This window comes from Haliotis rufescens, unplaced genomic scaffold (genome assembly GCF_023055435.1).
Source record: "Haliotis rufescens isolate VD_foot unplaced genomic scaffold, xgHalRufe1.0.p SCAF_2, whole genome shotgun sequence".
Classification (NCBI taxonomy): Eukaryota; Metazoa; Mollusca; class Gastropoda; order Lepetellida; family Haliotidae; genus Haliotis; species Haliotis rufescens.
The window spans coordinates 11,287,541-11,312,587 of NW_025963890.1; the positions used below are offsets into that span (position 1 = coordinate 11,287,541).

The following is a 25,047-nucleotide window of genomic DNA, read 5'->3' on the forward strand; positions in this document are numbered from 1 at the left end:
TCCTGGGTCTCAGTATGTAAGCATTTTAATTTCTGATGCTCATTTCAATTTACTATTAGGGAAGTTTATAGAGTTTACTAACAATTACTCCTATTTTGACTCAAAGTCAGTATGTAGTGAAAAGTATCTGGGGTGCTCACTAAACTGCCTCAGAATAAGTGGCTGTCATGGCATTTATGGCTTTCTATGGGGCATGCGTCCCCTTTTATCAGTATGCTTCTTAATATATTCTGCAAATTGGTGCAGTTGGGTGACCTTGTGGTTTAAGCATGGGTTTAATATGTAGTCATTAGTTTGATTCACATGTGTGAACCGGAATATCGCTTAAGACTGTAAAACTTCACTGGCTCCGATAATTGTTCCTGGTACCCCTAGAACCAATGGCCTTGTCATGGTTGTTGCTAGACACTCTAGAAGAGAACTGAAGTACACCTTCGACTATTCCTTCAACCAGTTAATAAGGAAATAGCACAACACAGGCAGCATAATGTGCTCTCTCCATGCTGAAAGGTGCAGGAGAGGAGGATAGCCAAATTACTGTTATCACAATTGCCTTAATGTTACTGGTAATTCTGTGTGTAATATCACCATCACTAATCCTGAATAAGTGTTTCTACAAGGCATTGTTTAATAGTGCTAAATAGATGTTTCACCGAGTCAAAGAAATGTTTAATACAAGCTGAAGTTTGAGTATCTTATTGATAGAGCAAATTATACCAAGTCAAACTGATTCAGTATAGGGGAGGTAACTCGACATACTACCACAGAAAACTTTGCTTCAAAATGAAAGACTATTCAGTGCAGTATATAACATATTGATGGGATGTTGCTAAAACAATATGTTAAGTAGACAATTATTTAATTGTTTAATATTTAATGTTGATTATATGGTGATGTAATTCTAATTATTTTTTCCGTTCATGTTCGCAAATAGCATAGGCTCATCCTGAAAACCAATAAATTGCCTAACTTGTGCTTCAATCAGGGATTGTGGAAATGCATTCGTTTTTATTTCTGACTAGGTTACACAAATAACATTGTCAGTTGATTTGATGTGATTAAAGCAGACATGGTATGGTGGTCTGAAAACTTCCATCCTGTCTATATGATGTGGTGACAAGTTAAATATAATAATGAAACAACAATTAGGTTTGTCCCAGCTGATAATACATTGTCTTGAGTTTGGACCCAATCGTGGCTCTTGGATATATGTACCTGACTAATGTTTTCGAGTGAGTGAGTGTAAATTGATCATGTTCCATCTACTAATGTTTATGAACGTGATGAATGATGTGTGGCTATCGTGAAGTTTGATCAATCCACACACCCGCTAGAACAGCTCAACAGGGTCCACACTCGATTACCAACAGGCCACAGTGATATCGATTGAATAAAGATGACTGGCGTTCGACATCCTTCAATTTACCTCACACCCAAATCCGAACAGTTACAGACGTCCTGCCAACGGCCCTTCCGCACATTTCTCTGCAGACTTTTTCGACGTCTCCACAATGTCATCGGACATAAAAACGGTGTGGGTATTTTTGAACCCGAATACATATTTTCATACTGGAGTGTTGGTTTGAAAGGTTCTGTTCTAAAACAATAAAACGTTTTGGGAGGTCCAAATTATATACATCACAAACAAGTACTGTTTCATCAATCATTAAGTTTTATTTGCTTCAGGTAGTAGCAACATTCATTCGGCAGATTTGATTTCAGATTCATGTTATTTTTAAACAATTTCTCTGTTAAAATGTTGTTTCATACCACCAGTACAGAATAATATACACGAAAATGTATATAGACAAAAAAACATAACCATGTTAATGTTCAATATACAAAGAAGGGTATACAATAAAGGCACTTAGTTGCAGAACACGACCGTGATTCTGATACAGCCGCTAGCAATTTATATATCCGATGACACCAATTTTGATTGATAATGGTGCTTTAAGAAGGGTTCTATTATGCGAAAGCAACACATTTTGCTCCATATGTATTTCCCTACCCAATTTCACAGACATTTTCAACATCATTCCATTGCAATGTGCGGCTTTCAGTAAATATGCATCCGTCCAGATAACTCCCCTGAACCCTGAAAAATCTGGAAGAGGAGCATATACCATAGTTGTCCAAGCTATGTACTGTCCATCTTTTATCATCTGACATGGACTGGTCGCAAATACGACTAGACCTTCATCAGTTAATCTGACCTGTTGTGATCAATGACCTGAATATCCTGGAATCAAACTATTCATTCTTCCGAACTCAGTTTACAACAGCCATGGCTTAGTCATGCATGTAAAAACTCAATTCTCCTTAAAAAAAAAAAATGATTATCACGCCAAACGTCCATGACCTGCATCACTTTGGGCTATCCTCTCTCATCAAGTTGGCACACGTGATGTAAGTGGAATACTGTTACAAGCTGAGTTAAACCAAACTCACATGCTCACTTGATTACAATGTGATGTATGGGTTAACAGTACCCCCGGTATACAATAAATTATATAATGCAAGCATGGTGGATAATCTACGACTTAAATTCAACATTGCCCTGCCATTCTATCTGAGCATTTGTTGTGTGACTATCTAGAAACATCAACTACGTTTGCAGTAATATTTAACTTAAACAACCATGTTTGAGATGTGGGTTTTTACAGTGGTGACCCGGTGTCTGACTCCATGACATGGAATGTTGCATGTCGACGTATCCCGACGGCATGGGACGTTGCTCACATTATAAACCACTGGTTTGGCTGGTCCAAACCCAATGATATACAGGTCTTTGTGATATAACAGGAGACTGCCGAGTGCTGCGAAAAACACCTAACAAACGACACCTGTCATACATACTGCACGTGCAAACCATGCTCCATGACTGTATGTCTTCATTACAAGGATTTGAGTTGTCCGTGCACGGGATATGTGTTCTGTCATACATACTGCACGTGCAAACCATGCTCCATGACTATGTCTTCATTACAAGGATTTGAGTTGTCCGTGCACGGGATATGTGTTCTGTCATACATACTGCACGTGCAAACCATGCTCCATGACTGTATGTCTTCATTACAAGGATTTGAGTTGTCCGTGCACGGGGATATGAGCAACAGGCTTGACCAGAGTGTGTGCACTTGCCAGTTCTTCCTCTTCAACCTTTTCACACACATGCTTCGGAATTGGGCAAGAAAGCTGCATTACTTGACTGACTTGGATTATTTGGGCAAGTGAAAGGCAACAGACATTTTCATCCCGAAGATCTTCGAGCCTTCTTATACTTTCAGAATCCTCTTCCAGGCTGAGAACTTACACACGATACACACGTGTTTATTAAGTCGACAATCGGGCAGGACTAAACGATCTTTAGTTTGAACACGAGTGTTGTATGAATGCTCTTTGATGGACAAGATTGGCTTGCTTAAATAACACTGGTACAATTAGATAAATCAACATTCAATGAAAATAGTTCTAAAATCACAGCACAATCGTCTGTAAACTTTAATGATAGCCTATAGGTTGTTTACATGAGAAAACGCAATGGACCACATATATATTTTCTTCCTGTTTCGGATCACCGACCGACCCAAAACATCGGCGAGATTATTTTGAATTTATTTTTGCATGCTAGCTTCTGTTCCAGTTTCGCCTGTTACAGTTATTTCCCATCCGGATTTTCTGGAACCCGCCTACCATTGCTGTTCGTGATTTTCTAATAATTGGCACTGTTTATGTTAGGTACACTTGTGAATTTAGTTTTTTGTGGTTGGGAAATCGAAATATAATCAAATCAAAATTCGACCTACCTACCCAATTATTTTTAAAACGTAAAAGGAAACAAGAAAATGTCTTATATGTCCATCACATCCACATTTGCATAATCACCGGATATATACTTGTTTACATGTATATATTGTACTCGACCATCGATAAGTATTGTGGCCATTAGAATTACGCATAGGCGCTATTGTTATTAGTTTACAACAAACCAACATTACTCATAACGTATATTCAGGAGTAATGCATATCTTCAGAACACAAAAACGACTGTGTCTCAGTGATAAGACATAGGACGTGTATGTACATGCCTCATCTTATCAACACAAACATTCACCATTATACAGTAACAATAACAATCAGTACACATATATAAAGTTCATAACGTTGTTTGTGACTTTGTGAAATATAACTTAACACATCTCGGGTAAATGTAGAAACTAATATTATATCGTCTTTATGTCGAGTAGAATAGTGACCTTGATATTAAATCGTCTACGTCGAGTAGAGAAGTGACCTTAATATTAAATCGTCTATGTCGAGTAGAATAGTGACCTTAATATTAAATCGTTTATGTCGAGTAGAATAGTGACCTTAATATGTTGTATGTCGAATCGTGTAGTAACATAAAAAAATAATCGTCTTTGATCCATTTCAGTTTTGAAAAGTTCCATTGCATCGCTATAACATTTCAATGTCATTAACGACAATGTCACACAATCCTGTGTTAATGATACAATTTTAGGATTGGAGGTACAGATACAACAGACGTCTTACATTTAATTATGCATGTTTATACATAAGAGAAACGATTAATCATTGATTAAAATACGAAGATATGTATCGGGGTTAAATAAAGTGTTGAACTAAAAAGTAAAATGTTCGGGGTACATACAAACAGTATATTGTATATATTATGTACAAGTTGTTACACCATAGTATCAACATGGTAATATATTTATCTATGTAGTTGAAAATAAGTTGTTGGATATGAACGTGATATAAGTTGTGACAAAAGTCTTGGAAATAAGCTGGCCATAATATATCGTGTACTAAATGCATTTCTGTAAGATATTTGTCGTGCCTAACCAGATCACTAGTGGATAAACATTATGGATTAACACAGCGGACAGTTGAAAGACGTGTACACGGTATTTCAATTGTAACTTAAGTTAAGATCTTAACTACTTTGTCAAGATCTTTAATTGTTCACAGACCGCATACTCTCAAATTTATTCGAATAACGTTCACCTGTACAAGGTATTCAGGGTCAATTCAGTGTGAATGACGTTGACCTTCACCCCTGCATGTTGCATGCTAGGTCTATATATAGCATCAGTTGATAACATAAGCCTTCAAACGTGACCATGATATAGACGATCCATACATCATCATACGACCTTGACATTTGTCGAGTGTACTATTGGACGTTATATGTGCCATATAGTCTTACAAATGAACGTTGCTAACCCACCTTCTCTTTTGAGGAAGAAATATAACTACTTGAAACGACTCCATATTTTACTAATTACAATTTCATGATGTGCAATGATAGATCCTTGAGAGATGTGAAAGCACTCTTCAATGTCTCATTCTGGACAACCTTGTCAGCTCCACAGTGTTCATTACATAGGTGTTTGCTTCTCATTGACACAGCTAGGGTACAGAGATAGATGTGCAACGAGAAGTAATTAGGTTTCAACACTAAATCATCTTATTTCACGGTTGTAGAGCCATTTCAATGGACAAAAATATAGTGTTGTGGGTCTGGCGATTCAGGATGGGCTTGAAACTGACCCGTTTCTGATTCAAAGTGTAAGAACTATCCGTTAATTTAATAAGAATTGTTTCATTTGACAAACATCTTTAATGTTGAAATAGTTTACCTATTCACCAACAGTGCAAACATGCACACACACTATGAACTACTACCAGAAGCTCATTGTTGAAGCTAACTTACTATGTCAAATCAGCATTTATCAAATCAATCCTGTGCAATCTGTACTTTTTCCTTCAATGAAAATAAACGATTCAAAGATATATAGTCCACTTCCGGTAATATCGCGTTCACTGGTAAAATCATGGTCGAGGTTCATTCAGGCACGATTAATTTGTCTCACACTTAACAAGCTCTGTTCTTTTTCTAAAGTTAAGTAACAATGAGTATGTATGGCTTGATACCTAACATTGCCAGCATGCTCCTCTTGTAACCCGATGAACCACAGGAATCTGAACTTCTCATTTAATACGACGAAACTCCACTAAACACACCTCGCTATGTATACACTATTATTCGAACTTTCTCTATATTATAAAGAGAGGGGTGTTTGGCATTAAATATGCTTCCAATTTTGTTATTTTGATCAGAACTCCAGATGACCCTGGTAGAAAACAAACGTATGATAAACTATCAGATAAAGCTCGGTACCATTCATATGTTCACTGCGTTAACCGAGTTGACAGAACTATATTCCAAGTCAACCGAGGGCTCATTAGACGGAATACTTCAACATAACAATGCTATCATCTCCCATTGACTACCTTGTAATTTGTCATCCACTGTTCTCCCGATTCTATTATGAGAAGTGACGAAAATGAGGATTTCTTTAAAATGCAAATACAAAATAATTCTATCCTACTTGTTATGGCTGTTTTTTCGTGAACACGGACTTGCCTTTGCATGTATTTGTGACAGTGCCACCGTTGGGACAGAATATGCTCACTTTTCGCGAACACCTGGTGTCATCACTATTTCATAACGTTTCATAAACACATGCTTATGAAAATGGTTTAGATTACTAAAAGGTAATGAAAATGTGTTTATCTTATATTTTCCTGTTATTGAGCCTCAATTTCAACATGTGGCAAGTCTAGCCAACTTGAAACTGAACCATTTACACTTCTTCGGAGAGATATGGTAACCTCTTCCTTATATCTCAACAATAAACGGGAGCGGTCTGGGAGCCAGGTGGTTAAAGCGTTCGCTCGTCACGCCGAAGACCCGGGTTCGATTCCCGACATGGGTACTTTATTTGAAGACCATTTCTGGTGTCCCCCGCCTTGATATTGCTGGAATATTGCTAAAAGCGACGTAAAACCATACTCACTCACTCACACAACAATAAACGGATGGTGGAGACTGAGAAATATCATGTGACCTTTTACGATACACCATACAATAAATAATCTACTCAAACCATAATAAAAGCCTACATTGAAAAAATAAAAAAATAAACCAAAATGGGATGTAATAAATATGCTATTGTAACCAAACAATTTCCATCACTCAGAATTTAAAATTAACGTTATTAGTATGAAAACAACGAAGTTCGCATAAAACGAATTGGTAGAGCCTGTAGGTGTTCGCTATATCCGAACCTGACTATATCACACTGATTGGACAAACACACATGCCAGCATGGTGTATGTGCTACTATTATAAGGACAACTCCCGACTGACGGCCAGGCTACAGATGCTGTTACGGTACAATTTACATACAAGTCATTATTTGCCCACAGGGAACAAGTCGTCATATGGCGGTTGTTCTTGGGATTCCTCCTCTGTGGGATATGACTGAAATAAAATAATAAAATTATACAAAATAACTAACCCAGAAGAAGCAACACAAACATTGCTTATTGAACTGATCAATACAAAAATTGCAATTCTTTGAATTATCTGTGACATAAACAATCATGGACTATTTTGAACTCATCATTACCTATTTTTATCAAGTTCACATATTAGTTCACGAGCACGGGTATAGTGCCGACACCTATAATCGGGGCGAACCGGGATTCGAACCCACGATCACAGGTTTCTGGCGCGCCCAAGGGACGCAACTCAGCAGAGCGAATCGCGGCGCCTTAGACGACTGGGCCACCCGTGCCACAGAATGGACAAGATATACAAAGGGTAATTGTAATAGATTGTATAAACCTTGGCATATTTTATAGTGCCATGCTTGGTTATGAAATGCATTCATCTAAACATAAACAAAAGAACATTTAATATCGGTCATTTAAGAATCAAAACAATGGTTGAAATTTCTGAATATTATTATGAAACATATCATCATTTATGAATACTAGAATTAAAGCATGCATTAAATAATTTCACATGATAATAATTAAGCTTACACCGCACCTTGGAACAAAAAGACCTTTTTCAACTTATTTCTACTAAAAGTGAACATGTTTAAGATTAATATTTAGGTAGACAAAGACTATAGCGAACAAGACGTTGGGAGAAACAGGCAAGGCGGTATGTCGCATGCGACTGTGGCTGTCCACTGTGTTGGACGATACTCGCGGGGACATGCTGGGGTGGTCAAGGGTGGACAAGGAGAGGCACAGCACATGTGCAAGAGGACAGTATAGGATATGTGGGGGAGGACAGCATGGCTAGGCGGGGGAGGACAGCACAGGATATGCGGGGGAGGACAACACAGGATATATGGGGAGGACAGCACAGGATATATGGGGAGGACAGCACAGGATATGTGGGGGAGGACAACACAGGATATATGGGGAGGACAGCACAGGATATGTGGGGAGGACAGCATAGGATATGTGGTGGAGGACAGCATAGGATATGTGGTGGAGGACAGCATAGGATATGTGGGGGAGGACAGCACAGGATATATGGGGAGGACAACACTGGATATATGGGGGAGGACAGCACAGGCTATGTGAGGGAGGACAGCAAAGGCTATGTGGGGGAGGACAGCACAGGATATATGGGGAGGACAGCAAAGGATATGTCGGTGAGGACAGCATAGGATATGTGAGGGAGGACAGCACAGGATATGTGAGGGAGAACAGCACAGGATATGTGGGGGAGGACAGCACAGGACATGTGAGGGAGGACAGCACAGGCTATGTGGGGGAGGACAGTATAGGATATGTTGGGCAGGACAGCACAGGATATGTGGGAGAGGACAGCACAGGATATGTGGAGGAGGACAGCACAGGCCATGTGGGGGAGCACAGCACAGGATATGTGGCGGAGGACAGCACAGGCTATCTGGGGGAGGACAGCACAGGATATGTGGGGGTTGACAACACAGGCTATGTGGGGGAGGACAGTATAGGATATGTGGGGGAGGACAGCACAGGATATGTGGGGGAGGACATTATAGGATATGTTGGGCAGGACAGCACAGGATATGTGGGGGAGGACAGCACAGGCTATGTGGTGGAGGACAGCACAGGATATGTAGGGGAGGACAGCACAGGACATGTGGGGGAGGACAGCACAGGCTATGTGGGGGAGGACAGTATAGGATATGTGGGGGAGGACAGCACAGGATATGTGGAGGAGGACAACACAGGCTATGTGGGGAAGGACAGCAGAGGCTATGTGGGGGAGGACAGCACAGGCTATGTGGTGGAGGACAGCACAGGACATGTGGGGGTGGACAGCACAGGCTATGTGGGGGAGGACAGCACAGGCTATGTGGGGGAGGACAGTATAGGATATGTGAGGGAGGACAGCACAGGATATGTGGAGGAGGACAGCACAGGCTATGTGGGGGAGGACAGTATAGGATATGTGGGGGAGGACAGCACAGGATATGTGGAGGAGGACAGCACAGGCTATGTGGGGGAGGACAGCACAGGATATGTGGCGGAGGACAGCACAGGCTATGTGGTGGAGGACAGCACAGGATATGTAGGGGAGGACAGCACAGGACATTTGGGGGTGGACAGCACAGGCTATGTGGGGGAGGACAGTATAGGATATGTGGGGGAGGACAGCACAGGATATGTGGGGGAGGACAGTATAGGATATGTGGGGGAGGACAGTATAAGATATTTGGGGGAGGGCAACTCAAGACATGTGGGGAAGACAGCACAGGAAATATCCGAGTTCTATGATATTTGTATAAATACATGCAATTTGAGATTGAACTGATGACTATGATTCTTTTAATAATCGTGTGAGTGGCGGTGCGGCCGGTATGTTCACCTTTTCGCGAACACCTGGTGTCATCTCAGATTTTGAATTATCTATTCACATAATTTTCACCACTATATCCATTTTACGTCATTGGAATCATTTTCGACAGATAATTCTGTTTATTTTCTGACGTTAACGTCTTATATTCATATGGTAAACTCGAAATTGTCAGGATCTTTGAACATATATGTAGTTATCAATAGTTCAAGACAGGCGGGGTGCCGATAGAGAACACAGTGATTGTACCGAGGTCATACAAATATATCGTCCTAAACGATATATAAAGTTCGACTTAACCTGGTAATACTGTATATGTATTTGAGCATGTTTGTAGCAGGATCATAGCTGACAAATACCAAATACCAAAATACTTCAGCATGCATGGTTTATCATATATCTATTATGAGTTGCAACTTCTTGCTAACCCGTAGCATACATGTGGGCAATAAATATGAAAGGTTCTAGCGAATGCTACTGTACTGGAATACAATGTATTCTACAATCTGCGTGCAGTGAAGGGAACATGCAGGTTTACATGTGTAACCAACGAAATGTACTTATGAACTTAAAATAGATCGACTCATTTTCTAAGGAAAATAATATTAACGAGGATCCATAAGGGGAATGATATATTATAAATAATTAAAAATTCTAGATAAAACACGATGTGAATACTACTAAAAGGAATTTTTTTTCGTTACACATTGACATCCATCATCCACCTAAACACCTTTACCACAACCACGAACTCATGAATTTCTGGTTACGCATGCAATTTACCATTGCTAGTGTCTCGCGACTCCTTGACGCGTATCACTAGAAACTGTTGCGTTTTTCGCCTGGAACAACAATTACAAAAGTGACAGACAGAAACAGAGAAAAGGTTTAATTGTTTTACCTTGAGAAACAAGCAATAGAAATGTACATTTAAGATGTTTGTGTAAAGGAATATACTCTTGTTTCAAGTTTATATGCTTCGGGGGCGGTCGGGTAGCCCAGTAGTTAAAGCGTTCGCTCGTCACGCCGAAGACCCGGGTTCGATTCCCGACATGGGTACAATGTGTGAAGCCCATTTCTGGTGTCCCCCGCCGTGATATTGCTGGAATATTGCTAAACGCGGCGTAAACCATACTCACTCACTCACTCACTTATATGCTTCGCCAGAACAAAGTGGATCCTTATTACTATAACGACCGTGAGCTGATAATGCGAACAAGTTTGATGACATCACGTTGTATACTCACTTGCTGAGGCAATGTCAGTGTGGCTGTACGTTTGGTTGGCTGAGGCAAGACTGGCTCCGATCTGGATGTTGATTTGTTCGTAGGGGTCATCCTCTTGAAAAGCAAAAGGTCATTGTATACTGGGCATCACCGTTCTCAGGGACGTTCGTACCGTTATATTTATACGTCTAAATATCAACTACAAAGGGGTATCCGATACTTATTTCACTAAGATTGGTTAATATGAAGCATTTTAATACGTCAAACACGAACCAGACAGCAATAACAACGTTCATGTTTATAACGCGTCCAATCCATACCCGAAAAATGCTCCAAGCGCTCCATTATTACCCCGGTCAATCGATCAGTGTCACCTGAATTTCATTCTCAGCTCCTTATGGAGTATACAGCCTAATCTGCCTGTGAGGCGTTAAAAGCTTCTAAAAATCACATGCAGTGGCGTAGCTACCACGTAGCACAAAAAACCAAGTGCTTACACTTTAAAATCGTTACAGAAATAATTAAAATATATATTTTTAAAAAGTACTTTAGTGTGTTCTTCTTTCAGTTGTTTGTTATAGTTACATGATCTTTTGTTATATTACAGGTTGACCCGACTACCAGTGCCAAAAATTGCCTTTGATGAGTTGGTTCGATGTTGTTGTTTGCTTGTGACATTTCATTTACCCTTTTCGCGAACATAATTGATTTTCAGCCGTCCATTCATTAATTTTCATAGCTATTTTGTCATTTACGCCAAATGGAATCTGTTTCGGTGGACAATCTAGAGTGGTAATTCTCTTGCATTGACAATTTATAGTTTACGATTTTATGAGGATATAAAAATCAACCGTTTTATTAACTTAAAATGTGTTATTACAGAACGTGGTCAGGGTATTTCGTGATATCTCTGTTTTAGATATGTTGCAATGGCTTGCTTGTGTTTGTGTTTGATAAGCGTGATGAGTGTTTAAGGAAAATAAGTACTGAAATATGATTGCCTACATTTTAAGTTCCCCTTGCAACGCCCATGACCTGTATATATTTGTTGATATATTCGCGGTAGGTACACTATGTCATGTCATAACCATACGTATCTTTATACATGTTTCGTTATTAATTTTCACCAGTATATACAGTTAGCAGCAAAGAGTAGGTGCATGGATCATACAGCCTGTTATCATAGGGTAGTATTAACAGTGGCTTGCGGGTCTTGATAAACAGTTTTATCTTCCACTTGACCTGTCGCTATCACCTGACTCAATCAGTTACCTCTGATAGCCTGTGTAACCTGATCTACATAAATGCATGACGGTGATACCGAGTGAAATGATGAAGTACCTGCATTGCTGCGGGCCCCGGGGCTCTTTGGTGGTTGGTCGTAGTCGTTGGTCGGTGTCGGGGGTTCCTGGGAGAGCCGACTGAGGGTGGTGGGGGCGTGGCTACGTCTCCAGTTTATCGGGTTGAGGGCGCGACTCAATCGCTGCAGGGGATTCTTCTTCCGCTTTTTCACTTTGTCTAGGGCACTGTGGATAGATATAAGAAATTTTGTTGTTTTTGTTTTGTTTTGTTTTTTTTGTTTTTGTGGCTTCTTTTGAACTTCACACTAAGCAATATGCCTGCTATGTGCCGGCCGCCTGTAAATAATTGAGGCAGGACCAGACAATCAAGTGACTGATATTATGAGCAGCAATCCACGACGTCGGGGTACGTTGACACGTCATCAACCAAATGCCAGAGCCTGACCACCACGTCCATTCAATCGCCTCTTACTACCGGCATAGGTTGGGACCAATTCGAACTCCGATTCCCCATGCAGTTGTCATAGGGCGATCATGGCTAACAACACATCTATTTTAGAGGTCATGTACCATTCGTAAATGTGAAAAAAACATCACAAAATTCGGATAATAATAACTCAAATCAACGCCAGAGAATAATCAGCCTCGATTAACTGCCGAAACAGATTCCATTGGGCGTAAAAGGCAATATAGTGGTGAAAATTATTGATAGAAAATGATAAAAGGGACTGAATATCAGTGATGACACTAGGTGTCACCCTCAAAGAAGTTTCTCCACCAACACATTTGCGACTAGCGGAATGTGATAAGATTATATTATTCCAAAAGCTAAACAAGTATAATCTTTCATCTGTCTCTAAACCTACATCCTCTTTGCAGGCTTAGCAGGTTCGCGTAAAGTTATGAAACCGTATTGTTGCTGCAGCTGTGTCAAGAGCTTTGAAAAGTGCTTACCACCTACAACACTTAACCCGACAGGAACTCGGTGTATCGTTACGTTATGTAATCCCATGTAATCCTCTTGTCATGTCTACAATTGCTGTTAAGTAATAGGATAATGTAGAGAGAAGCACATAGGGGTCAGGGCAAAGGTCAAGGGTCGAATGCCTTCAGCGCCGTGCAAAGTATGTAAGTTATGGCGTTCAGTGGAAGGACAATATAAACAGCGCGAGGAGTATGTGTCCCTGCTCGCATTTATCAGAGCAAAATAAAATGTAAGAATTAATCAAGAGTCCTCGTGTAATGCTGCATCGACTGTGACGTTCATAACAACCGTTTGACCACGACGCCGTTATGTAAAGTTGTGCGTATGGGCCTGTGGTCTTTGCTGAATTACGTCCCTTAGATGACTTGACAGTGATCAGTTCGAATCCCTAATACTATCCGATCGTGATGCTTGATTTGTCAGCAACATACCTATGCTCAACGAATTCTGAGCGAAGCACTTCAATGAGTCACTCACTCACACACCTACTCACTCAAACACGTTGATGTTCATTTGCTGCTGCAAGCTGTCAGTCCTTCATCCATGCATTCAACACTAACAAAATCGAAACCAGGATCCATTGGCACATGCAAACCTAGCGCTACGATTGTCGTAAGTCTGTGGTAAATATTAGAATTAATATGGTCTTAGAGCTAAGAACGCTTTGTGCAATAGGACCGAAGTTAGATGAATGTTCTGGTGTGGTCATTAGAATACAGGGTCAGATATAAATATTTTAAAAAAAACCATGGACTCATTTGACTGCAGTGTCTATGTTGTATCCGGCTGACAAGCAAGCCGAGTTTTCCTATTCTACGTGGGTGTTTCGCTCATTAATAAAGTGAGTGAGTGAGTGAGTATGGTTTTACGCCGCTTTTAGCAATATTCCAGCAATATCACGGCGGGGGACACCAGAAATGGGCTTCACACATTGTACCCATGTCGGGAATCGAACCCGGGTCTTCGGCGTGACGAGCGAACGCTTTAACCACTGGGCTACCCGACCGCCCCCATTAATAAAGAACAGAAATCATCGCCATACATGTAGTTTCGTTAGTGTGGGTATAGATTGTACCAGAAATCTTCCGCCAAGTTGCGGCGAGATGAGCCAGGATAATCTGGGGGTAATGGCGCTCAGTTTTAGCAACACAAATATCGGTACAGGCCAATGTAATTGACAGAGTCATGTCACCGTAATCCTCCCTGAATTTCAAATGTTTGCAGGTATTGTGGAGGCGTTAAATGCTTGTGTCCTTTGACGCTAGTTTTCTAAAGCCCGTGAAGAAAGACATCCCCATTTGTTTGTAACACCAGAGTTGTATTTGAACAATATTCTCATTCACCCGTGACGGTTACTACAGACTATTCGGGCATATGAATACGCCTAGTGTTACTGTTCACTGAACTGACTGTGTTCGCCATGGACAGGACATTATTCACCTCAATACAAAAACAACGATAAGAGATTATCCCTTCTCCGAAAATTATAGACTAAGAGATCAGGTAACCCTGACGTAATGCGTGGGCCCATAGATGTGCGTTTTGATAAGCTCAATATGGTTAAAAGGTGAACTGCGACATTATATCCAAATGTAACCATGCATAATTAAATACCGTTGAAGGATTTGGCATTTGTAGGATCATTTTGTATGCTATATATTCTGTACAGAACACGACGGCGAACACCCGGCCTCCTACGTACACGGGTGATCTGAGTTAAAACGTCGTTGTTCTTGTTGGCGAGAATCCGGCTACAGTAATGAATACAGTGTTCTTGTAATGAACGCGCATGACAGTGTCCCGCAACGCAGATATGGCTAAACTACGCCAAAGATTGTATTATATTCAAGCAGCAGGTAGAATATCCGTAGGTCAAAGAAAAAGGTCTTACTAAACACGCAACAGTGTAACATGAACTCCGCATAAACACAGCGTGACATGCATATATATCACATTGGCGAGAACAGTTGGTATAACTTGAAGATAATTTCAGCAGCAAGACATGCTTACCCTTTTCGCGAATACAGAACATCACTGAATTTCAGTCATCCATTTATGTAACTTTCACCCCTTTTGTTCCTTTTACACCCAATGGAATCTTGGTTTTTTTCTCTGACGGCACCTTCCGCCATTTTGGTAAGGGATGTGCAGGAGCTTATTCCTTAGTAACGGTTCCTATGGTATTCAGACGCCATTTTTTGTCGCCTCGCTAAAACAACAGGGGGTTTGGAGGGCTTGTCCCCCACTCAACGGTTTGAATTAAATGCTTCGTAAGTAAATGAATTTTTTAATTACCAAAGTAGATACAAAATACTTTATTAGTAGCATCATACAAAGATGGCGGATTGATGTCCGGTATAATGCATGTGTACCTTGTCTGATGTTGACGTTTTATATTTGCCAGCATTTTAACCGTTGCCGGTTACAATACTGATGACAAGTGTATACGTGAACGATATGATGTATTGTTAAGTCCTGAAAACTACGATACTTTCAAGTTTGGTGTTGGTTTGATTGTACGCTTAGTGTAAATTTCCTATCTAAGTAGGTCACGGACCTACATTTAAACAATGTTAACAGGTTGATAAAATAAAGGACCGCTGACATGGCTTGATAGAGGCAAGCAATTAAAATGCCACACAATCCTACCTGTTACCACAGAATATATAAGGAGGTTATATGATTATCATTAAAGAATGTGTGTAACGTAAACTTTGGGTAACACAGGACTTGCGTAAAAGTGTCCTGCCACTGACAGTGATATTGTTTCAACTTAGTACACACTGATTCTTACACACACCCTTAATACACACTTCTAGTACTACACAATCGTTCCGAGGCAAGGGAGTTAACTGACTATACAAGTCCAGTTTCTACCCTTGCTGAACAAGTACCAGACACATCCAGACATTGCACAACACACATCCAATACTGTACTACTACACACGCCCTTAATACACTTCTAGTACTACACAATCGTTCCGAGGCAAAGGGAGTTAACTGACTATACAAATCCAGTTTCTACCCTTGCTGAACTAGTACCAGACACATCCAGACATTGCACAACACACATCCACTACTGTACCACTACACACTCCCTTAATACACACTTCTAGTACTACACACGCATCCACACTCATATATAATTTATATCCAAACATTGTACTGCATACATCCTAAAATTGTACTACACTCACCACAAACTGTAATCTATTGTAATACACTTGTATTCAAGCAAACATATTCACTCATTTCCTCCATCTAATCATAAAAACTGTAATATATTGTAATACTCTTGTATAAAAGCAATTAATTTCACTCATTTTCTCCATCTAATCACACAAACTGTAATATATTCTAAAACACTTCTATACAGGCAAACATTTTCACTCATTTTCTTCATCTAATAACCAAAACTGTAACATACTGTAATACACCTGTATACAAGCAAACGTTTTCACTCATTTTCTCCATCTAATCACACAAACTGTAATATATGTTGATACACTTGTATACAAGCAAACATTTTCATCCATTTTCTCCATCTAATCACCAAAACTGTAACATATTGTAATACACCTGTATACAAGCAAACATATTGACTCATTTTCTCTATCTAGTCACACAAACTGTAATATATTGTTATACACTTGTATACAAATAAATATATTCTCTCATTTTCTCCATATAACCACACAAACTGCAATCTATTGCAATACACCTGTATACAAGCAAACATTTTCACTCATTTTCTCCATCTAATCACACAAAGTTGTAACTTTGTAATACACTTGTATACAAGCAAAACATAATAACTCATAACTCCTAAGCTAATCACCCAAACAGTGACATTTTGTAATACACTGCAAACATGCATGTTGCGATTTTTCTGAAAATATCAAGACATATTAGACACATTTTACAAATTGACTGTTTTTACACATTGACAGTAACATGTATATGCAAGCATATTAACTCATTTTCTACATCCAGTCATGTACATATTGTGTCTACACAATACACTGTATACATGCAGACCGCCTCCGTGGTCTTGTGGTAGAGCGTCCGCCCGGAGAGCGGAAGGTCCAGGGTTCGATCCCGGGCCGCGTCATACAAAAAGACGTTAAAAGATTGTACTTGTTGTTACCCTGTCTGGCGCTCGGCATTAAGGGGCTAAAACAAGGACTGGTCGGCTCGGAGTCAGTATACTGTGTCTGAGTGGGATATTCATGTTAAACTGCGGCATGGTATCTCAGTGAGCTAGCACTAGAAATCGGCATCAGTCCGGACTAGTACAAGCAGCCACACACACACATACACGTGCATGCACGTCGCTATATAAGTGCAATAATCTTGGACGCGACGTTAAACCCAATTTCACCTCACCTCACCTGTATACATGCTAGGATGTTAACTCATTTTCTACATCCAGTCATGTACATATTGTGTCTATACTATACACTGTATACATACAGGCATGTAAACACCTCTCCTACACCCAGTCATGTACATATTTTGTCTATACTATACACTGTATACATACAGGCATGTTAACTTCTTTCTTACACCCAGTCATGTACATATTGTGTCTATACTATACACTGTATACATATAGGCATGTTAACTCCTTTCCTACATCCAGTCATGTACAGATTGTGTCTGTATTATACACTGTATACATACAGGCATGTTAACTCCTCTCCTACACCCAGTCATGTATATATTGTGTCTATACTATACACTGTATACATGCAGGCATGTTAACTCCTTTCCTACACCCAGTCATGTACAGATTTTGTCTATACTATACACTGTATACATACAGGCATGTTAACTCCTTTCCTACCCCCAGTCATGTACATATTGTGTCTATACTATACACTGTATACATATAGGCATGTTAACTCCTTTCCTACATCCAGTCATGTACATATTGTGTCTGTACTATACACTGTATACATACAGGCATGTTAACTCCTTTCCTACACCCAGTCATGTACAGATTGTGTCTATACTATACACTGTATACATACAGGCATGTTAACTCCTTTCCTACACCCAGTCATGTACATATTGTGTCTATACTATACATTTTATACATACAGGCATGTCAACTCCTTTCCTACACCCAGTCATGTACATATTGTGTCTATACTATACATTTTATACATACAGGCATGTTAACTCCTTTCCTACACCCAGTCATGTACATATTGTCTCTATACTATAGACTGTATACATACAGGCATGTTAACTCCTTTCCTACCCCCAGTCATGTACATATTGTGTCTATACTATACATTTTATACTTGCATGTTAACTCCTTTCCTACACCCAGTCATGTACATATTGTCTCTATACTATAGACTGTATACATACAGGCATGTTAACTCCTTTCCTACATCCAGTCATGTACATATTGTGTCTATACTATACATTTTATTCATACAGGCATGTTAACTCCTTTCCTACACCCAGTCATGTACAGATTGTGTCTATACTATACACTGTATACATACAGGCATGTTAACTCCTTTCCTACACCCAGTCATGTATATATTGTGTCTATACTATACATTTTATACATACAGGCATGTTAACTCCTTTCTTACACCCAGTCATGTACATATTGTGTCTATACTATATACTGTATACATACAGGCATGTTAACTCCTTTCCTACATCCAGCCATGTACATATTGTGTCAATACTATACATTTTATACATACAGGCATGTTAACTCCTTTCCTACACCCAGTCATGTACATATTGTGTCTATACTATACATTATATACATACAGGCATGTTAACTCCTTTCCTACACCCAGTCATGTACATATTGTGTCTATACTATATACTGTATACATACAGGCATGTTAACTCCTTTCCTACACCCAGTCATGTACATATTGTGTCTATAATATACACTGTATACATACAGGCATGTTAACTCCTTTCCTACATCCAGTCATGTACATATTGTGTCTATACTATACACTGTATACATACAGGCATGTTAACTCCTTTCCTACATCCAGTCATGTACATATTGTGTCTATACTATACACTGTATACATACAGGCATGTTAACTCCTTTCCTACCCCCAGTCATGTACAGATTGTGTCTGTACTATACACTGTATACATACAGGCATGTTAACTCCTTTCCTACACCCAGTCATGTACATATTGTGTCTATACTATACATTGTATACATACAGGCATGTTAACTCCTTTCCTACACCCAGTCATGTACATATTGTGTCTATACTATACATTGTATACATACAGGCATGTTAACTCCTTTCCTACACCCAGTCATGTACATATTGTGTCTGTACTATACATTTTATACATACAGGCATGTTAACTCCTTTCCTACACCCAGTCATGTACAGATTGTGTCTATACTATACACTGTATACATACAGGCATGTTAACTTCTTTCTTGCACCCACACATGTACAGATTGTGTCTGTACTATACATTGTATACATACAGGCATGTTAACTCCTTTCCTACACCCAGTCATGTACAGATTGTGTCTATACTATACACTGTATACATACAGGCATGTTAACTTCTTTCTTGCACCCACTCATGTACAGATTGTATCTATACTATACACTGTATACATACAGGCATGTTAACTCATTTCCTACACCCAGTCATGTACAGATTGTGTCTATACTATACACTGTATACATACAGGCATGTCAACTCCTTTCCTACATCCAGTCATGTACATATTGTGTCTATACTATACACTGTATACATACAGGCATGTTAACTCCTTTCCTACCCCCAGTCATGTACAGATTGTGTCTGTACTATACACTGTATACATACAGGCATGTTAACTCCTTTCCTACACCCAGTCATGTACATATTGTGTCTATACTATACATTGTATACATACAGGCATGTTAACTCCTTTCCTACACCCAGTCATGTACATATTGTGTCTATACTATACATTGTATACATACAGGCATGTTAACTCCTTTCCTACACCCAGTCATGTACATATTGTGTCTGTACTATACATTTTATACATACAGGCATGTTAACTCCTTTCCTACACCCAGTCATGTACAGATTGTGTCTATACTATACACTGTATACATACAGGCATGTTAACTTCTTTCTTGCACCCACACATGTACAGATTGTGTCTGTACTATACATTGTATACATACAGGCATGTTAACTCCTTTCCTACACCCAGTCATGTACAGATTGTGTCTATACTATACACTGTATACATACAGGCATGTTAACTTCTTTCTTGCACCCACTCATGTACAGATTGTATCTATACTATACACTGTATACATACAGGCATGTTAACTCATTTCCTACACCCAGTCATGTACAGATTGTGTCTATACTATACACTGTATACATACAGGCATGTCAACTCCTTTCCTACATCCAGTCATGTACAGATTGTGTCTGTATTATACACTGTATACATACAGGCGTGTTAACTTCTTTCCTACACCCAGTCATGTACATATTGTGTCTATACTATACATTGTATACATACAGGCATGTCAACTCCTTTCCTACATCCAGTCATGTACAGATTGTGTCTATACTATACACTGTATACATACAGGCGTGTTAACTTCTTTCCTACATCCAGTCATGTACAGATTGTATCTATACTATACACTGTATACATACAGGCATGTTAACTCCTTTCCTACACCCAGTCATGTACATATTGTGTCTATACTATACATTGTATACATACAGGCATGTTAACTCCTTTCCTACATCTTATTGCCAATTACATCAGTTCGTAGCTGCACTCTGTTACAACGATAGACATAAACTATCGATCTGAGACGCTAAATAATCCAGACAATTCATCTATGCGTAAATCGGATATCATGTGTACATAGAAGCGGACGGAGTCACATCTTAACGATGACAATGATCACGTCCTAGGACTGTATCGATTCTCTGATTGTGATGGCTGTGCCAGTCATTGGTCTATTACATTTTTGATCCACTGCACACATCTATCGCATAGTTCAACGACTTTGGCGAGTTTCCCATTCCTTTCAAACACACGTGGACGACGATCGATAATAAGTGATAAAGTTGACACAGTGCATACGTATGCGTCACTGGTTAGGGGACAGATGTATTGGGATGGAACTGTTTGTTTTGGTATGTTCACTACTTAATGATGTTATTATGGCTGTTAGGAATGTGTTATGTTCAACCAGATGAAGTATAAGGCTTGTTTAGATTGTCTGTCTTCTTTATTTACCCTGAAGAATCAATCAAATTCTGTATGAAGGTTTAATGAGACATTTATATTGTGTTAAGAGTTGTGTTCTAATGACATAACGATAAAGTGATAAGGTTAATATACTGGATATTATCACATATCGAAAGGTATAACATTCAGATATAGGCGGAATGAGACTGTAATCTAGCATACACAAAACACGGTGGATGTGTGAAGCTAGTTGCTTTGTTAAAATGAGTATGATTAATGGTTGAATGAGTGAGGTAGACAAACCGGTAGATGTGTGGTAGAACAGGGATTATGATATATCTTAGCGGTCAGCAGTTTTTTATTACATTTTCAATTCCCAAATTGTGAAATGACTGACATTTATTCAGCTCTGAGGACGGCTATGGTTGAGGGGAAGTGGAGATGTAGGTTCATGCGGTATAGTGTGTTGTGAGGTGGGATACTATCTACATGTTTGCAAGGCATACGTATGCGATGCTGGTCGTGTAGAGTACAGTGTATAGAAAGAAATGGCTGGCGAGGTAGACATATGCGTTAGTAAAGTACGAGAGGCATACATATAGGTAAAAATAAGGACGGGTGGTAGTGAAATAATTTAGGAGACTATTTTAAAGGTATTTGTAGATTCTTACCCCGCGGATAAAGACCTAGGAAGCCTCATTGGTGTTTGGGTTGGATTGTAGGCGACATCTTCATACGGGTTTGATTTGGTTCTCATTTCATCTGTCATTTCCTCTGTGATCTTCTCCACACGGATGGTAATAGTATGGCGAGCCCTTGGAAACACAAAATAATTATCAGGGAAACTCAGCTTTCGGGAATAGGCAAAATGCACCATGTGTCTCGTTGGAATTTCAATGCAACTTTCCAGGATTGGACTTATGGCCTGAGTTTGAGAATAATCCAGAGGGGATATGACTAGCACCTCATCAGAAACGACTGTCAAAAGGCGAAACCGGCTTGGCAAGGGGAGACTACTCTCGCTCTCCTCTTGCAACACAGTTACCGTTCTTGAGGGAAGGTCAGCACCTGAGATAATATCTGCCAAATAATGAGGCCTGTGGGAATGCACACTTGTTATCTCCATCGTTTTGATTTCAAGATCTGGTGGCAAGAGCATGGGAACAGAATACCCATTGTCCGCTATCCTTTGAAATCTGATAACCTCACATTCTTTGAAGGAACTTTTCTTCATCTTAAACTTCTCTGGTTCCTTGCTGGCTAGTCGGAGGATGTCTCCATATCTTAAACAGAATGGTTTGGGAAAATCAGAGAAAATGTCCCCCATTACTCGTACTTCCGTACCAGCTTGGCATTGTAACAAATCTCGAATGAATCTGAAAGATTTTGGAAATTCAGAAAAGGATGCTCTAACATTGCTATCAATGCTGTAAAACCTGGTCCTAGTCCTTGCTAGAAGACGCTTAGCGCTTTTCACGTTGTGCACTATGACATCAGACACATTCTTTAAATGGTTTGTCAACTCTGTATGAATCTGTGGATAATTCACAATCGTAGCCACCACTGGGAAATCCTCTTCATATGTTCCAATGAAGTCGTCAATTTTCATAGAAACAATTTTCTGCTTCACTGGCACTTCATAGTCATTCTGCGAAAATTGTCTCACTTGCAAACTAACACTGACAGGTACTTTCCATCTCGTATCCAACTCCCCCCACGGCGAAACTTCCAACATCTCCTCGGGCTTCCGTAAGTGTATCACCCCTTTAAAGGTTAATGGAATCTGAACCAAAGGGGAAGGAGGTGGTTCATTGTGGGGCAAATTCGGCTCTGAATTCTCGGTAGAACTGATTCTCTTCAATCTTATTGGCTGGAGCTGCACGTTATCTGTGGACAGCCGAAGTCGTCTGCTCACCCGGGCCTGATTGACCAGTTCCCGCAAAGTATACACTGACCGGTCCTCGAGGACACGGAAGTAGCCCTTGCAATCACTTGACAATCTGATAACATTGCCACTATTATCCTTGCACTCCAGGCGAACTTTGTCATCTCGCGGGTCCTTGAATGTACGCAAAAAGCGGAACTTGTCTCCTTGTCTAACTGAAAACCCAGGTAAATAGGGGTCATCGTAATCCTCCGTGGCTTGAAAATAGGTCGGACAATCCTTAAGTAGGTCGCTCACTGATGTGTACAGAGATTCATGACTGTCGCAAAGCTGGCCCTTGTTTTTAGGAGGTAATACAACGAACTTCAAGCACGATTCAAGGGAACACGGTATTTCCTTCCGAGCGCCTGTGTCCTCGCTGTGAAACGCTAGAGTAACTTCTTTAGGTAGGTGTGACCTGAGTAACAACACATCTCCGCGTGAGATACGTACATGACTGCCTGTGTACCCTCCTCCGACCACGGAGACAGTTGTGGGGAGGTCTGCCACGTTCACAAAGTCCTGTAAAGTATGTATGGACCCATCCTCCACCTGTCTGCTCACATGCGCCCCACGGGCCGCCATTACGCGACTCTTGTCATTTGAACTTCAGGTAATCTGTTTTCCATAGCGCAATATTTCCTGTTGGCTCGCTGTTTACCTGGGCAAAAATGCAAGTGGATTATCTCCCTTGTTTAAGTAAGGTGACAACAGGTTGGATCGATAGGGGATGACAGGTTACTTGCTGGAGGCGGTTTGAAACGTCGTCTGTGAAACAAGGCTTTCGAGTAGGTTGCAACAGGCTTAGTTACAGCCTCCTTGGTAACCAGATGATTTATACGAGTTGTCATGATTTTTAATGGGAGATCGAAATGAAATATCCCTTTAAAGGTGTAGTGTATACCACTCGGCTTTCTATATCCGTTTGATAAAGGTGATTTTCTTTCTATGAACATAACGTATTCAATCTTTAATTGGTTGAGAACAATTTTATGATTAACCGCGTTTGCCGTTTTGGAAGTATTGCAAACAGCTGAAATAGGTGAGGTGAGGTAAAATGGGGTTTTACGTTACGTTCAAGATTATTTCACTTATATAGCGACGTGCATGTGTGTTTGTGTCTGTGTGTCTGTTTGTACGTCTGCTTCCACTAGTCCGGACTACTGCCGTTGTAAGAGTGCTAACCCACTGAGGTACTTTCCCTCAGTGTGACACTGTGGATACCACTCAGACACAGTGTACTGAGTCAGATCCGGACAGGCCTTGTGTTAGTCCCTTAATACCGAGTAGCGAGTAACATCTGTCAAAGTATTATGTTGTGATGCGACTAGGGATTAAACCACCGACTTTCCGCTCCCCAGGCAGACGCTCTATCCACAAGACCATGGAGGCGGTTCGAGAAATGAATCATGAATCTATGAAAGCTACATAACAATATGACTTGATGTGCGTATTGTGAAATATAACTGAACCATATTGATTTGTTACTGCGTCTAGTGACATATTACGACCCACAAAGAAAAATGTATGTATGTATGTATGTATGTATGTATGTATGTATGTATGTATGTATGTATGTATGTATGTATGTATGTATGTATGTATGTATGTATGTATGTATGTATGTATGTATGTA

General features: G+C 40.0%; 1 protein-coding gene across 2 annotated transcripts; it reads right to left on the reverse strand.

Moving 5' to 3' along the window:
* Positions 1-1,654: 1,654 nt before the first annotated feature.
* On the reverse strand, positions 1,655-24,068 carry LOC124136225. Of its 2 annotated transcripts, XM_048399635.1 has the most exons (5): positions 22,159-24,068; positions 12,307-12,491; positions 10,987-11,079; positions 10,523-10,581; positions 1,655-7,354 (listed from the first exon to the last, which is right to left on the reverse strand). In XM_048399635.1, the coding sequence occupies exons 1-4, from the start codon at positions 23,994-23,996 to the stop codon at positions 10,559-10,561; spliced, it is 2,139 nt and encodes a 712-aa protein (XP_048255592.1). In that variant the 5' UTR covers positions 23,997-24,068; the 3' UTR covers positions 1,655-7,354; positions 10,523-10,558. The 2 variants fall into 2 exon arrangements, with proteins under 2 accessions (XP_048255592.1, XP_048255591.1); XM_048399634.1 differs by lacking the exon at positions 10,523-10,581.
* Positions 24,069-25,047: the final 979 nt, after the last annotated feature.

Coding starts and splice junctions, on each gene's coding strand:
- LOC124136225 (XM_048399634.1), bottom strand. CDS start 23,996: ATGGCGGCCCGTGGGGCGCATGTGAGCAGACAGGTGGAGGATGGGTCC. Junction 12,492..22,158: donor CCTAGGTCTTTATCCGCGGG/GTAAGAATCTAC, acceptor ATCTATCCACAG/TGCCCTAGACAAAGTGAAAA. Junction 7,355..10,986: donor CACTGACATTGCCTCAGCAA/GTGAGTATACAA, acceptor ATTTTATTTCAG/TCATATCCCACAGAGGAGGA.